This window comes from Urocampus carinirostris, chromosome 6 (genome assembly GCF_059441175.1).
Source record: "Urocampus carinirostris isolate Australia breed hairy pipefish chromosome 6, RoL_Ucar_1.0, whole genome shotgun sequence".
Classification (NCBI taxonomy): domain Eukaryota; kingdom Metazoa; phylum Chordata; class Actinopteri; order Syngnathiformes; family Syngnathidae; genus Urocampus; species Urocampus carinirostris.
The window spans coordinates 1,631,760-1,647,591 of NC_142354.1; the positions used below are offsets into that span (position 1 = coordinate 1,631,760).

Below are 15,832 nucleotides of genomic sequence, written 5' to 3' on the forward strand. Positions count from 1 at the left end.
AAATGCAGACATTTACCATTTACGTTAGCGCTCCTCCATGAGTCAGCGCGTGTTTGCGCAGCAGCTCGCAAAGGAGAGCTCCGTGTCTTAACCCAGCCAACGAAACACACGCGCGCGATAAATGAACGAATCATGACGGCTCCTCGAGCGAAAATATCGCGTTCTTTAAAGCCAGCGTGGAAAACCATTGACTGATGGCGAAAATTTCAAAGAAGCGTGTGTGTGAGCGCGTGTGCCTTCTGCATTGCTGCTGTTATTTCAAGTTTTGATATTTTCTGCAACAAGATATCATTGATGAATGGTATAGTAGCTGACATTATTACATGTTTTTTGATTGTAGTTTATAGTTGATGAAGAATGGTTGATTCTGGTTAATTTTTGTGGTAAAAAGTTGAAGTCAGAATGGCTACAGGCCTTTCCACATCTTGTTCACATTCATCTATCCATCCATCCATTATCTTCCGCTTATCCGAGGTCGGGTCGCAGGGGCAGAATCCTTAAAAGGGAAGCACAGACGTCCCTATCCCCAGCCACCTCCTCCAGCTCATCCGACGGGATCCTGAGGCGTTCCCAAGCCAGCCGAGAGACAGTCTCTCCAGCGTGTCCTGGGTCGCCCCCGGGGCCTCCTGCTGGTGGGACATGCCCGAGGGAGGCGTCCAGGAGGCATCCTTATCAGATGCCCGAGCCACCTCAGCTGGCTCCTCTCACTGCGGAGGAGCAGTGGCTCTACACAGAGTCCCTCCCGGATGACTGAGCTTCTTACCTTATCTCTAAGGGAGAACCCAGACACCCTGCGGAGGAAACTCATTTCGGCCACTTGTATCCGGGATTGTGTTCTTTCAGTCATTACCAAGTTCATGACCATAGATGAGGGTAGGAACGTAGATCGACCGGTAGATTTAGAGCTTTGCCTTACGGCTCAGCTCCCTCCCCACAACAACGGACCGGTACAGTGTCCGAATGAGGGCAGACGCAGCGCCGACCCGTCTGTCGATCTCCCGTTCCATCCCACCCTCACTCGTGAACAAGACCCCAAGATACTTAAACTCCTCCACTTGGGGCAAGATCTCTTCCCCAACCCGGAGGGAGCATGCCACCCTTTTCCGACTGAGTACCATGGTCTCGGACTTGGAGGTGCTGATCCTCATCCCGGCCGCTTCACACTCGGCTGCGAATCGCTCCAGCGAGAGCTGAAGATCACGGCCTGAGGAAGCCAACAGCACCACGTCATCTGTAAAAAGCAGTGACACAATGCTGAGGCCTGCACTTTCTTCTTAAAGAGGGGAACCACCACCCCAGTCTGCCAGTCCAGAGGCACTGTCCCCGATGTCCACGCGATGTTGCAGAGGCGTGTCAACCATGACACGCCCACAACATCCAGAGCCTTAATGAACTGCGGGCGGATCTCATCGACCCCTGGGGCCCTGCCACCGAGGAGCATTTTGACCACCTCGGTGACTTCAACCCCAGAGATGCGAGAGCCCAACCCAGAGTCCTCCGGCTCTGCTTCCCCGGAGGAAGACGTGTCGGTTGGATTGAGAAGGTCTTTGAAGTACTCCGCCCACCGATTCACAACGTCTCGGGTCGAGGTCAGCAGCGCCCCATCGGCACTATACACAGTGTCGATGGCACACCGCTTTCACCCCCTAAGACGTCGGATGGTGGACCAGAATTTCCTCGAAGCCGTTCGGAAGTCGGCTTCCATGGCCTCGCCAAACTCCTCCCATGCCCGAGTTTTTGCCTCGGCAACCGCCGAAACCGCATTCCGCTTGGCCAGCCGATACCTGCCAGCTGCTTTCAGAGTCCCACAGGCCAGGAAGGCCCGATAAGACTCTTTCTTCAGCCTGACGGCATCCCTCACCGCCGGTGACCACCAACGGGTCTGAGGGTTGCCGCCGCAGCAGGCACCGACTACCTTACGGCCACAGCTCCGATCAGCCGCTTCGACAATGGAGGTACGGAACATGGTCCACTCAGACTCAATGTCCCCCGCCTCTCTCGGGACATGGGCAAAGTTCTGCCGGAGGTGCGAATTGAAACTTCTTCTGACAGGAGATTCTGCCAGCTGTTCCCAACAGACCCTCACAACACGCTTGGGTCTGCCGGGTCGGACCGGCATCTTCCCAGACCATCGAAGACAACTCACCACCAGGTGGTGATCAGTTGACAGCTCCGCCCCTTTCTTCACCCGAGCGTCCAGAACATGCGGCCGGAGGTCCAACGAAACGATGACAAAGTCGATCATCGAACTACGGCCTAGGGTATCCTGGTGCCAAGTGCACATATGGACACCCCTTATGTCTGAACATGGTGTTTCTTATGGACAAACAATGACGGGCACAAAAGTCCAATAACAAAACACCACTCGGGTTCAGGTCAAGGGGGCCGTTCTTCCCAATCACGCCCCTCGAGGTCTAGCTGTCATTGCCCACGTGAGCGTTGAAATCTCCCAGCAGTACGAGGGAGTCCACAGGGGACGCGCTCTCAAGCAACCCCCTCTAAGGGCTCCAAGAAGGGTGGGTACTCTAAACTGCTATTTGGTGCATAAGCACAAATAACAGTCAGGACCCGTCCCCCCACCCGAAAGCGGAGGGAGGCTACCCTCTCGTCTACTGGGGTGAACCCCAACGTACAGGCGCCGAGCTTTGGAGCAACTAATATGCCCACACCGGCTCTGCGCCTCTCACCACGGGCAACTCTAGAGTGGAAGAGAGTCCAACCCCTCTCGAGGCGACTGGTACCAGAGCGCAAGCCGTGCGTGGAGGTGAGTCCGACTATATCTAGTCGGAATTTCTCAACCTCACGCACCAACTCGGGCTCCTTCTCTGCCAGAGAGGTAACGTTCCATGTCCCAAAAGCCAGTTTCTGTAGCCAAGGATCGTCGCGCCAAGGACCCCTCCCTTGGCCGCTACCCAGCTCTCTGCGCACCCGACCCCTTTGGCCCCTCCTACAGGTGGTGAGCCCATGGGAAGAGGGTCCCACGTCGTCCCTCCGGGCTATGCCCGGCCGGACCCCATGGGTAAGGGTCCGGCCACCAGGCGCTCGCCAGCGGACCCCACCTCCGGGCGAGGGAAATTGAGGACCAATGTTTTTGCTCGTCATAAGGGGTCTTCTGATCTGCGTTTTGTCTGGCCACTCATCTAGAACCTGTTTGCCATGGGTGACCCTACCAGGCGCTTAAAGCCCCGACAACATAGCTCCTAGGATCATTGTGTTCACATTCATATTTTAGTTAATTGATGAACAAGAATAGTGGAAGATAAATAGGTCAGTTATACCAGTGTTTTTCAACCGGTGTGCCGTGAGACCTTGTCTAGTGTGCCGTGGGAATTTTATCTTTCCCAAAAAATCAGGCCATTATTCAGTATTTATGCACTCTTCAGACGAGGAACTGTAATAGTCATCAATATCATAGGTGGCAGTAGATTTTTATATACTTTTTATGTACTAATTTTTTTCACAGTATATTTAATAACTTAATTTGTTTAACAAAGCGGTTTAAGATTGCACTGTAATTTCTTCTTTTTATATAGTAATTGTCTGCTTATGAGGTAGTACAGTAAAATATTTGATATAACTTAATTTTCAAACATTTTCAACGGACGGTGTGCCACTGAATTTTGTTTTATAAATAAAAGTGTACCTTGGTTGAAAAAGGCTTGAAAAACACTGAGTTATACGATTAAAATGTCTATCCATTTTGTATATTTGGATTGGTGTAAAATTACATCTCTGTTGGATATATAAAAAAAAAAAATGTTGTGCGAGTCATTAATTCTGGTGTGGCACACTAATTTACAAGGAAATTTGAAAGTGGCACTCCACACCGAAAAGGTTGCTGACCTCAGAGGCGTGTTCAGGAGAGTGAGTGATTGCTATCGCGAGCTATCGCTAGCTTCTGAACGGCCAGTGATTATTGAGCGCTCGCGTGCCCGAGTAATCACGGGAGAAAGACCGCTTACTTTGATTTCCAACATGGCGTCGACAGTGCAGAAGATGGAGGATCTCACCCTGACGAGTGCTGTTGGCGATGTAATATATCGTCTTACATTGCCTGGTAATGTTTGTGAACAATGCAAGACAGGTATGACCCTTCCACTGCGTTTAGGATAACCTTAACTGTGTCAATATGCGAACTGTCGCTCATATAAGCCAACTCGCTCAAAGCAAGCTGTAGAACGAAATCCATTGTACTGTCGTCGGCCATTTTGGATCAGTAAGGCAATCACAGTGAGCGATTACAAAACGTTCAGCAGTGCGCGGCAAGCGATTATCAAGAGACTACATGTCTGATCACTCTCCTGAACACGCCTCTGGTGTATAGTATTAACAATGCACAATGGTGTTTGTGTCTGCCATCTCTTGGGGAAATGTGGACATTGCAGCAAAAGGGAAAACAAATTATGATTAGCGGTACTTTTTTTACAATAAGGCCAGATTAAAAAGCATATGGCCCATGTGACTTAGTTTGCCAGTATCTGTTTTAGGTCATGCATCAAAGATGCCCGAAGGCGAAAGAAGAGCTTACCTATTCAGGTACTCCTCACGTCCGCACACCTTCAGCAGAAAGTCATCCACATCCAGGTGATCCAAATCCTCGTGAGCGTAGCACAGAGTTTGGTAGATGATGAGATCTGCAGTGGAAGAGCCTGAAACATGGCTTGAGTGAGCAAGCGAGCAAGCAGCCACAAAGAAAAAAAGCGTACCGTCACAAGTGAAAGTAAGTGGCTCCCTGAAATGGCTGCTGATGACATTCACTTTGACGCTAACTCCTGGGCCACAGTTGTTCTCCTCCTGGCCCACCCACGGAGACCATACCAATCCAGCATTTTTAGAGCGGTTGCTGTACAGATACGCCGAACGCAGCCTGCGCATGCACACACAGGAACAAGCCCAGTGTTTAGTTAAATCACACAGAATTGATTTGAACAGTCCGTTTGTAAAGTTCCACTTTTTTAATGATTCAATTCACACTTTTGATTCAAAAAAATAAAACAGAGCCCTTCAACTGTCAAATCCATGGTGAATTTTGTTGACAACTAATTGTTAACATAAAAGACGGTTCTTCCACCTTTTCAAAAATCAAGCACTTTCAAGGTCATCTCATCTCATCAGCCGTACCGCTTATCCTCATTAGGGTCGCGGGGGAGGCTGGAGCCCATCCCAGCCATCTCCGGGCAGTGGGCAGGGGACACCCTCAACTGGTTGCCAGCCAATCGCAGGGCACACAGGGACAGACAACTCATTCGCTCATTCACACCTAGGGACAATTTGGACCGGCCAATTCACCTGAAATGCATGTTTTGGAACGTGGGAGGAAACCGGAGTGCCCGGAGGAAACCCACGCAAGCACGGGGAGAACATACAAACTCCGCACAGCTGGATTTGAACCCACGACAGGTTCCCATGACATGAACTGTGCCGCACAAGCGCTAACCACTGCGCCGCCGTGCTGCCACTTTCAAGGTCAATTTTTCAAATTCACCAGAACTTTTAGAGGAAGAAATCCAGCACCGATCAAAATAACTTTTTTTTTTACTTTAATGACTACAATAAAGTCACCATCTTGTTGCCTGCATATACTTTGCTATTTTGAGCTGTTCCTATCTACAATCAATGATCTGTTTATGGCTGTTAAAAACTGGCAGGAATTTTGCAACTCTGCTTTAACAATGTACGTGCAGCTTTAATTCGTAACACTTGTTTACAAAAATGGAAATGGCTCTGCTCTATAGGGGTTGAGTAATGAAAGAGTACAATACATAAAACAAAACGACATTTAAATCATACTGGTTGCTCTGAAGCAGAGTGCATTCAATCCAGTCATTCTTAGAGACCTGCTGATCTGTTGCTTTTTGTTTTATTTTATTTCATTTATATGTTTTGAGTGGGGCAGCACGGCAGCGCAGTGGTTAGCGCATGTGCGGCACAGTTCATGTCATGGGAACCTCCTGCGTGGGTTCAAATCCAGCTCCAGACTTCCTGTACGGAGTTTGTATGTTCTCCCCGTGCTTGCGTGGGTTTCCTCCAGGCACTCCGGTTTCCTCCCACATTCCAAAGACATGCATTTCAGGTGAATTGGCCGGTCCAAATTGTCCCTAGGTGTGAATGAGCGAGTGAGTTGTCAGTCCCCGTGTGCCCTGCGATTGGCTGGCAACCAGTTCAGGGTGTCCCCTGCCCACTGCCCAGAGATGGCTGGGATGGGCTCCAGCCCCCCAGCGACCCTAATGAGGATAAGCGGTACAGCTGATGAGATGAGATGTTTTGAGTGTTTTTTTTTTTTGAGAATCTGTGTCTAAATGGATTCAAAATAAAATTGTAGTTTTTTTTCATCATTTATTTATATCACTGGAGAGTTCTTTTTTCTTTTTTGTTTTGCATTTTCAGGGATTTTGAGTTGTTGTTTGACTTTAATCCTTTTCAGTGTGTAGAGAGCTAAAATTGTTTTGTATTTTACATTTTTTAATGTAGATCTGTGAGTATTTTAATTTATATTTATTGTGTTTTGTAAGGATTCTCAGTAAAACATAAGAAATAACTTATTACTAAATCATTTTGTGCATAATATTTTCTTGATATATCATTAAAAAAAAAAATCGAGGGGGCGTTTGGGAGCAAAAAGAGCCGGCTTTTCTCAGTGAGACAAGCCCAAAGAGTGCTTTTCTAACTAGAGCTGTCCTCTTTGGTGCAACCAATACAGTGCAGTGACGCTTCCCATGACAACGCCATAGTCGGTGTCATTATCACACACTTTTTTTTACATTTTCTTCTCTTATTGCGTGGTCTATAGAGTCAGACTGCCAAAAAACATGGCAATGGTAACTATTTCAAGCATTTTCAAGCACTTCATCTAAAATGCAAGTTGGAAACACCACGTTAAAATTCAAGCATTTGCAAGGATTTCAAGAACCCGTTAATGGTTACCTGCCGCGAAGTCTGTCTTTAACGTGCAATGGTTGTTTGCACAAAGAGTGGTAAAGTAACCAGGCAATCAATGAATGGTATTTGAAGACATGCTGACAATGTGCATTATTTACTGCTGGACTGCAACAAAAAGTGATTTTCAAAATCGATTTAACTGAATTAACGCTAAAATTAATTGACATTCATAATTTCATAATAAGGTATATGATTATCTAAGTGTCTTGTTTAGCCTGATAAACCAGGGCTTTAGGATTCTTTTTAACCCAAAGAGCCATAATAGCAAAATATTTTTATTATTATTATTATCAATACAATTATTGAAAGAGCCATACCATATAAAATTCAGCAAAACTGCCAAACACGCCCTCCTGACAAAACCTACAAAAACAATTTTTTTTAGTGCGTTTTATTTCACTGTATTATGTTAGATGATCTGGAAAAACGTATGCCATAAGAATAATGCAAGAGCCTGTGTCCCATAGCAATAAATATACTACCTTGAACTCGTCTCCTTCCCACATTTATTTAAGATCGTTGAAGCTCATTTTGACCTTTATTCTATTTAATAAATAAAGGTTTCAAAACAAAATGCAACCAGAGTTCTTTTGTTAAAATATCACAAAATACTGCAAACGGGGATACTGATTATCTTTGGTGCAGATGGCGCTCGGCTGAGAGAAGTGAGTATGTGAACTTTGTGCATAGTTCCGCCCACCCAATCAAATTACTCAGTTTTGTCTCAACAGTGAGTGCAACAGTAAATCTAAATTCTTTAACGAGCTTTCACATACTGGATTCCTTTGTGACATACAACCAAAACGGGGTCTGTTGACACCTTGAGTGTAAACTGTTGTGGGGAGTATGCTCTTTATACTACATTCATACTACAACCCCTAGCAAAAAATATGGAATCACCAGTCTTGGGAAAACGCTCACTCAGACATTTCATTCTGTAAAAAGAACTCAGATCACGAATGTGAAACAATCGTAACGTCATTCCAAAGGCTTAAAGAAATTAAGAAAACACATTGAAATGATCAGTAAATGTTACTTTTATAGACCGAGTGCAGGGAAATAAATATGGAATCACTCAATTCTGAGGGGAAAAAATGGAATCAGTGCATTTTGAGTAGAAAATAAGGACACACCCAGTCAATTTCCATTTCTCAATTAGGCACCTGGCTTAAAGTGTGCTTGTTAGTCAGCAGTTAAAAACAGTGCCATTATCACACCTTGGAGGGCTCCTGGACTAAGTGGATTAGAAAGAATCATGGCTCCAATAAGAGAGACCAAAGAAAGGATCGTCAAATTCCTTGAAGAAGGTAACTCTACTCGTATGGTTTGCCAAAGATGTGGGCTGTTCACAGTCAGCTGTATCGAAGATTTGGACCAAGTACAAACAGCATGGGAAGGTTGTTAAAGTCAAACCTACTGGTAGGGTAAGGAAGGTATGTAGGCGTCAAGATAAACAACTAAAGCCATATGTCTTGAAAACAGAAAATGCACAACAAGACAAATGAGGAAATGGGGACAAGTGGGAGTCAATCTACAGAACTGTGCAAAATTGCCTCAAGGAAATGGGAAAGCTAAAAGGAAACCATTGTTGACGCTTAAACACAAAAGAACAAGACTGCAATGGGCCAAGGAGAAGCAATCATGGACTGTGGACGACTGGATGAAGGCTATCTTCAGTAATGAGTCATAAATCTGCATTGGACAGGGTGATGATGCTGGAAATTTTGTTTGGTGCCATTTCGGTGAGATTTACAAAAAGGACTACCTGAAGAAAAAAAATCAAAAATTACCACAATCCTTAATGATATGGGGCCGCATGTCAGGCAAAGGCACTGGGGAGGTGGCTGTGGTCAAGTCTGCAATAAATGCAGTTTACATTTACATTTTGGACAGCTTTCTTATTCCTTCAATTGATAAAATTTTTGGGGATGATTAACTCAATTTCCAAGATGACAATGCATCATGCCGCAGAGCAAAAACTGTGAAAGCATTCCTTGGAGAAAGATGCATCCAGTCAATGGCATGGGCTGCAAATAGCCCAGATCTCAACCACATTGAAAACCTGTAGTGTAAATTAAATAAAATTGTCCGCAGTTAGGCTCAAACCTGCAAAAAATATCTGGCAACTGTAATCAAAGAGACTTGGCAACAGATTGATGAAGAATACTGTTTGTCAAGCCTATGCCTCAGAGAAGCCAAAGGTGGTGCAACTAAATACTAGTGATATATTTCGATTGTTATTTCTTTTTTTTCGTGATTCCATGTTTTCTTCTCAGAATGGAGTGATTATTTTTTTTTCTTGTGCTTGGTCTATAAAAGTAGCATTTACTGACCACCACAACGTTTTTTTTATTAATTTCTATTACTGTTTCTGAATGCTTAATAGTTGCACTTTTGAAAATCTTTTATTTTTTTGGTGTTTTTTAATCTGAAATTGTGCTACAGAATAAAATGTCTGAGTGAATACTAGTCCGAGATTGATAATTCTATACTTTTTGCTAGGGGGTTGTAATAGTGCTACGTCACCTATGTGTGCAGTAGACTAGTTTCCTGCTTTTTAGATTAGTAACGCTACAGATGAGATTTGCATGAGTATAATTTTATCTCCGAACCATATGTACTCATAAAAGGGCTTTATATGGCTTGCAAGCCATAGGTTCCCAACCCCTGTGACAAACAGTAACGTTCTGTGACACGTTTCCATTAAGTAAAAGCATTTAAATAAGAAAAACTTCAAAAATTGATTTTGAAAACAGACCCTAAAATCTTGACTGATCAGGAAGAATCCTAAAATGTACACATGTGTTTGTGCTCTTTCGTTTTACTCACACATCCAACATATGGCAGAAAGCCGCCACCTCCTCGTCACGCTCCTCTGACACCTGGAAGAGTTCGTATCCAAAGCCGCTGGTCCGGGATCCTGAAGACACCTGTCACTCACACCACCCCAAACATGCATTGAGAGTTCAAAGTTAGGCATAAAGATCAGCCTTCGGAATTCTGACACCAATAACTGAAAAAACATGATGCTATTGTGAATATAAATATTTTTCGGAAAAAAAAAATCCAACTGCATAGTTACACCTGTGAACAGATTGATTTTCACCTAAAGGCTAAATGGTCATCGGGAAGAGGCGGAAGAAAATACAAGAGTGTGGCGAATACTCGTCTGGCAGAATACTTATTTCTTTTGCAAGCTTAAAATTCATTGCAACTAGTTCCAATAATTACTGTGTGTTTGAAGTGAGTGTAGTACCTTTAAAAATAAGCAAAAAAAAGAAAAATTGAAAATGGACTGACTAATTGATGGATATGTTACGTCACAAAAAGCGCAACTCAAAGTGATGACGTGGTAAAGAAGGAAGTATGTCTTACTTCCGAGAGGAATTGTTCACTTGCCCTCATGATATTTCATGTCGACTCAGTGGGTTACAACAAATTCATTTTGACTTGGTGTGCTTGTTGATAGAGATAGATAAACAAAACAAATGGGAACAAAGAAGTAATGGGATTGGGCTTTAAAACATGGTAAATAATCGAATAGGTATTGGGCACGTTGGCCTTTCAATAACACAATGACAAGTTTGTGTGTGTGCCTGCATGTTTTAACGGCAACACCAAGAGTAACTTGTGTACCATACTCTATTGCGTGCATCTGTATGTGCGAAGAAAACCAGCACAACACTGCCCGCCTGTCTGGCAAACATGGGCCCATAATTATTTTTCTTCTCCCCGTTTCACTTTTCTGATGAGAGCAAGGGAACGTTAGGCAATCAATAGCAGATCAGCAAATTTGATATGTCATCCAATAGCGGGCAGGAATATTAAAGACACGTAACTTGCAACATGCACTAACACCTCAAATTTTTGGCCACGCAAATCAATTTGTTTTGATTGTTGTTTGGGGCGGATAATGCCACAACAAGGGGTCTGAAAAATCATGTTCTACATTGTAAAATAAAACTAAAGGTTAGCGACACCGTAACCAAAGGGTCTACTGTAGACTGGTTTCCAATGACGTCACTGGAGCCTTGCGATTCCCTTGTTGGGAAAAGCAACTCGAGCGTTAAAGCCAAACTTCTCCTTATGTACTGTATTTTCTGAACTATAAGTCTCTCCAGGGTATAAGTCGCACCAGCCAAAAAATGCATAATTAATAATGAGAAATAAGTGTAGGTTGCATTCTGCGGGGAAATTGATCAAATGCAACACCCAAAACATACATGTCGTCTTAAAAGGCAATTCAAAAATAAAATAAAGTAGGGAACATGGTATACTAACGTTACACATATGTGCATATTTCAGACACGCACATTAGTAATAACGTAACATTAGGAGTTACTCGGATAACTCTAGCATAAAGAGCATGCTTACCAAACTATCACCTACACTCCAAATCACAAAATCAAATGAAATATTCATCTTCAGCGTCACTTTTAACGGTAAAGAACTCCGCTTAGACGATAAATCGCCTTGCTTTCTCTCTTTCTGCTTCGAAAAATGTCCACCCACAACAGCTCAAGGTTGATACTGTCATCAGAGGCCTAGATCACACTCTTGAGGTCTAGTGTGAGAACAACATGTGAAGTTATATAAAGTACCGTTAATAAATATCTAAAACACAATTACAGTCAAATGCAAAAGTTTCGGCACCCCTGATCATTTAAGATTTTCCTTTATCATAGGTTGTACGGCTGAGCAATTTCAGTTAAATATATCAAATAACAGACCAACACAGTGATATCTGAGAAGTGAAATGAAGTTTATAGGATTTAAAGAAAATGTGCAATCATTGCTAAAACAAAAGTAGGCAGGTGCATAAATTTGGGCACCCCAACAGAAAAATGACATCAATATTGAGTAGATTCTCTTTTTGCAGAAATAACAGCCTCTAAACACTTCCTATAGCTGCCAATGAGGGTCTGGATTCTGGTTGAAGGCATTCTCTACCGTTCTTCTTTACAAGACATCTCCACTTCAGTCTGGTGTGAGGGTTTCCGATCATGGACAGTCCGCTTTAAATCACACAATAGATTTTCAATAATATTCAGGTCTGGGGACTGAAATGGCCATTCCAGAATATTGTACATTAATGCCTTAGTAGAATTTAAGCAGTGTTTAGGGTCGTTGACTTGTTGAAATAACCGGCGCAGCTCTGTCATTGATTCTAGAACATTGTTTGCAAGAATTTGCTGATACTGACTGGAGTCCATGCGACCTTCAACTTTAACAAGATTGCCAGTACCTGCACTGGCCACACAGCCCCACAGCATGATAGAACCATCAACAAACTTTACTGTGGGTAGCAAATGTTTGTCATGGAATGCTGTGTTCTTCTTCCGCCATGCATACCGCCCCTTGTTATGTCCAAATAACTTAATTTTAGTTTCATCAGTCCACAGCACTTCATTCCAAAATGAAGCTGGCTTGTCCAAATGTGTTTTAGCATACCTCAAGCGCCTCTGTGCGCAGAGAAGACTTCTGTCGCATTACTCTCCCAACAGCATCTCCTTGTGCAACGTGCACTGAATAGTTGAACGATGCGCAGTGACACCATCTGCAGGAAGATCATGTTGTAGGACTTTGGAGCTGGTCTGTGGGTTGAGTGTGACTGTTCTCACCATCCTTCGCCTCTGCTTATCTGAGATTTTTCTTGGCCAGCCACTCCGGGCCTTAACTAGAACTGTGCCTGTGGGCTCCCATTTCCTCAGTATGTTCCTCGCAGTGGAAACAGCTGAAATCTCTGAGCTAGCTTTTTGTATCCTTCCCCCTAAACCATGAAGTTGAACAAGTTTGTTTTCAAGTAATTTGACAGTAGTTCTGAGGCTCCCATGTTGCCACTCTTCACTTCTGTGAAAAGGAGAACCACTTGCAACTGGCCACCATAAATACCCTTTCTCATGATTGGTTACACCTGTGTAAGCAGGTCAAGGGTCAATAAGCTTACCAAACAAATTTTGTGTTCCAATAATTAATCCTAAAGGTATTCAAATCAATAAAACAACATGGGTGCCCAAATTTATGAACCTGCCTACTTTTGTTCAAACAATTATTGCAAACTTTCTGGAAATCCTAAGAACGTCATTTCACTTCTTAGATACCACTGTGTTTATCTGCTATATAATATATTTAACTGAAATTGCGGATCCGAACAAGCAATGGTTTGTAAAGGAAAATCTTGAAAATGATCAGGGTTGCCCAAACTTCTGCATACAACTGTATATAATAACGAGGTAATAATTTCACATGTAAGTCTCATCAAAGTACAAGTTGCACCCCCGGCCAAGCTATAAATAAAGGCAACATGAGGTCCGGAACACTACAATGTAGTCGTAAATAGTTTGGGGCTGTAGTAACCCCAATACTTCTGGGCAAACAAATAAAATGTTTTTTACCTTTACAAAGGTCATTGCAAAACAGGGAAGTTAAACTGAGGGGCTCTAGTGGAAAAGACGAGGATCAACCGTGACTGTTCTATTCCCAATTCAACAAAGTGACTCTACAAAGTTTGAGCTGACTATTTTGTAACAGGTAACGTGATTAGAATTAATAATAATAATAATATAATAATTATGCAATTTGTGCGCCTAGTTGTAGGGCCACTATTGTTTTGTCTGCTTGAGATTTTTTTGGTATTCACTAGCTGGAGATTGGCTATATTTACATACTAAAACTGCCAAACTAACTTATTTAAAAAAAAAAAAAAAAACTTGTTTCGGGAACAGGCGACGTTCAGTTTGTTGCTCCCTGGAGTCGACTGGATGCTGTTAAAATTGGTGCAGCGAGATTTTATTGATTTATGACATTGTCAAATATGCAAGTTATACTTGTTTGTTGTATTACTTGTTTTTTTTGCATTGCAATGCATTGTGGAGCTCTACCATCACCATCATCAGTTCCCTCACACTTTTCCCAACATGACCTAATTTTTCACTCATCTAAAAACACACAGTAACAATGGAATTGTTTACAACAATAAACTGTAATGTTTTACTAAAATTACATAAGTTGCTGCAAGATGAGTACTGTGCTTTACTCTGGTTTGTTCCTCCTCTTCTTTCCCTTAAAAACTTGTAATGCCATCTGTTTTTTTCTAGTCTTACAGACCTTTCTGTGGAATTTATGTTCCGTATCACAACATAAACACATAATTTGTTCATTTTCTTTTGCTATTGCTTACAATTGGTCAGTAAAGCCAAGAACCAATGAAGAACTAAGGGCACTAAGGGAATTGGACTTTTTTCGTCTTATCATGAAAACGCTTTAGAAGCATAAATAAGGAGCAAGATTAAGGGGAATAATGGGATTGAGCCAATGTCCAATTGGTGAAGTGAGGTAATGGTTGCCAATATATAGCTGCTGTATTTTTTTATTTTTTTTAACATGATCATGCAGTGGAAATTTCCCAGTGCAAGTAAAAGAAGAAATCCATTATCTGCATTTTACGTATGCGTTTATAATCTTGCAATTGCATTTGTCAAGACATATGTTTTGTAGATCTAGAGTAAATTCTAAATATATTTGTTTTTAAGAAAATTCTCACCGAATATCGGTGTTGGGTAATATGCAGGAAATACTTTCCATTACAATTTACCTCTGCAAAACACTACCGTAGTTTTTTGCTTAGCCCATAATTGATACAAAATCCTTGCACTAACAAACATTTCATAGAGCCCTGTTTAGCTGTCGCCTGCACCGGTCCTCTTGCGCGCAACATGTAGGGGCCGATGATACTTAATAGTACAAGGTCATACAAACTAATGCCAGCTGCTTTTAAGAACGAGGGAAAAAATAAATGCAATGGCAAAGTGAAGCCACAACAGAGCAGTGTCGTCGTAATCTTTAAGTAGACTTGTTGAGAAAATTGGCAACAATTTCAATAATTTTACAAGCACTTCACCCGTAATTCAAGCACTTTTGAATTTTAAAATTCAAACATTTTCAATGATTTCAAGCACCCGTACAAACCCTGCGTTTTACCGGATTTGGGACCCGACGCTGATTCTGGTTGCTCTTGGCGACAGGCTTGTAGGTCCTGGGTGGAACCTGGGGGGGAAGGGTATTACTCCGCCCCACGAGCTTTCCACGTTGAATAATCCGGCTTCCATTTAGCTGAGCAAGCGAGTCATTGATGTTGTCATAGTCAAGCTCAGCTGAGGGGACTTTGGTGGCATCAGAGTTGGGCATGTAGACGTTCACATTGTGGGATACATGGGTTCCTTTGGCCAGCAAAAATGGGTTCTCTGATCCAGAAAAGGAAGATGGCTGTGACAGCGACGAAGATGGGATGGGATTCCGGGGAGGGATTGCAGGGGGTGTTTCATCAGGATTATTTTGCGAGCCTTCTGGAAGGAGTTCAGTGTTTACCTGGCTTGATTTGGTCAGCTCCAAACCATCAACTATGTAGAACTGCAACCCCTGTGAAGAGTGTGGCACGTCGGGGAGAACTGGCGTTCGCTGGAGAGATGAGACAGATGGGGCAGGGTCACCAGGGTGGCGCTCGTTGGAGTCTTTTTTGTCATGTTTGAGCCTGGAGAGGGCGTCGTACTCCATCTGCAGGGCCTCAGCTAGGACCAGCTCCTTCTGACTTAGGCCCAGGGACTCTAAACAAGCCCAGCCTCTGCCTTCCACCACCCCCCCCTCCTTCTGGGTCTGAGCTGCAGACATGATGCAACCAAGTTGATATGCTAAGAGGAAACAGAAAGACAATTAAGTAGCTTGACTAAATACTAGACATTTTCAAAGGTACAACCTTTCCATTAGTAAGTAACTTATCTGGAATGAGAAAAATATTTTGGTTCAAAACCTTAAGTCATTTTACAATTCTTTTTTTAGAACATCTAACAACGGCGCCCCCCAGTGGCAGAGGTGTTTGCTCGCTCCTCGCGAGCTT

General features: G+C 43.2%; 1 protein-coding gene across 9 annotated transcripts in view; it reads right to left on the minus strand.

Moving 5' to 3' along the window:
* The window catches only part of pik3c2b (phosphatidylinositol-4-phosphate 3-kinase, catalytic subunit type 2 beta), a 117,300-nt gene that overhangs the window by 85,175 nt on the left and 16,293 nt on the right, over window positions 1-15,832 (minus strand). For all 9 annotated transcript variants that reach the window (XR_015850660.1, XM_088337432.1, XM_088337431.1 and 6 more), the window contains 4 exons: window positions 14,920-15,626; window positions 9,769-9,869; window positions 4,707-4,867; window positions 4,529-4,649 (listed from right to left, as the gene is read on the minus strand). Coding sequence is in view for 8 of the 9 variants with exons in the window: in XM_088337432.1 (XP_088193558.1) it covers window positions 4,529-4,649; window positions 4,707-4,867; window positions 9,769-9,869; window positions 14,920-15,606 (1,070 nt within the window). In the remaining variant the exon portion in view is untranslated. The remainder of the gene's footprint in view (window positions 1-4,528; window positions 4,650-4,706; window positions 4,868-9,768; window positions 9,870-14,919; window positions 15,627-15,832) is intronic.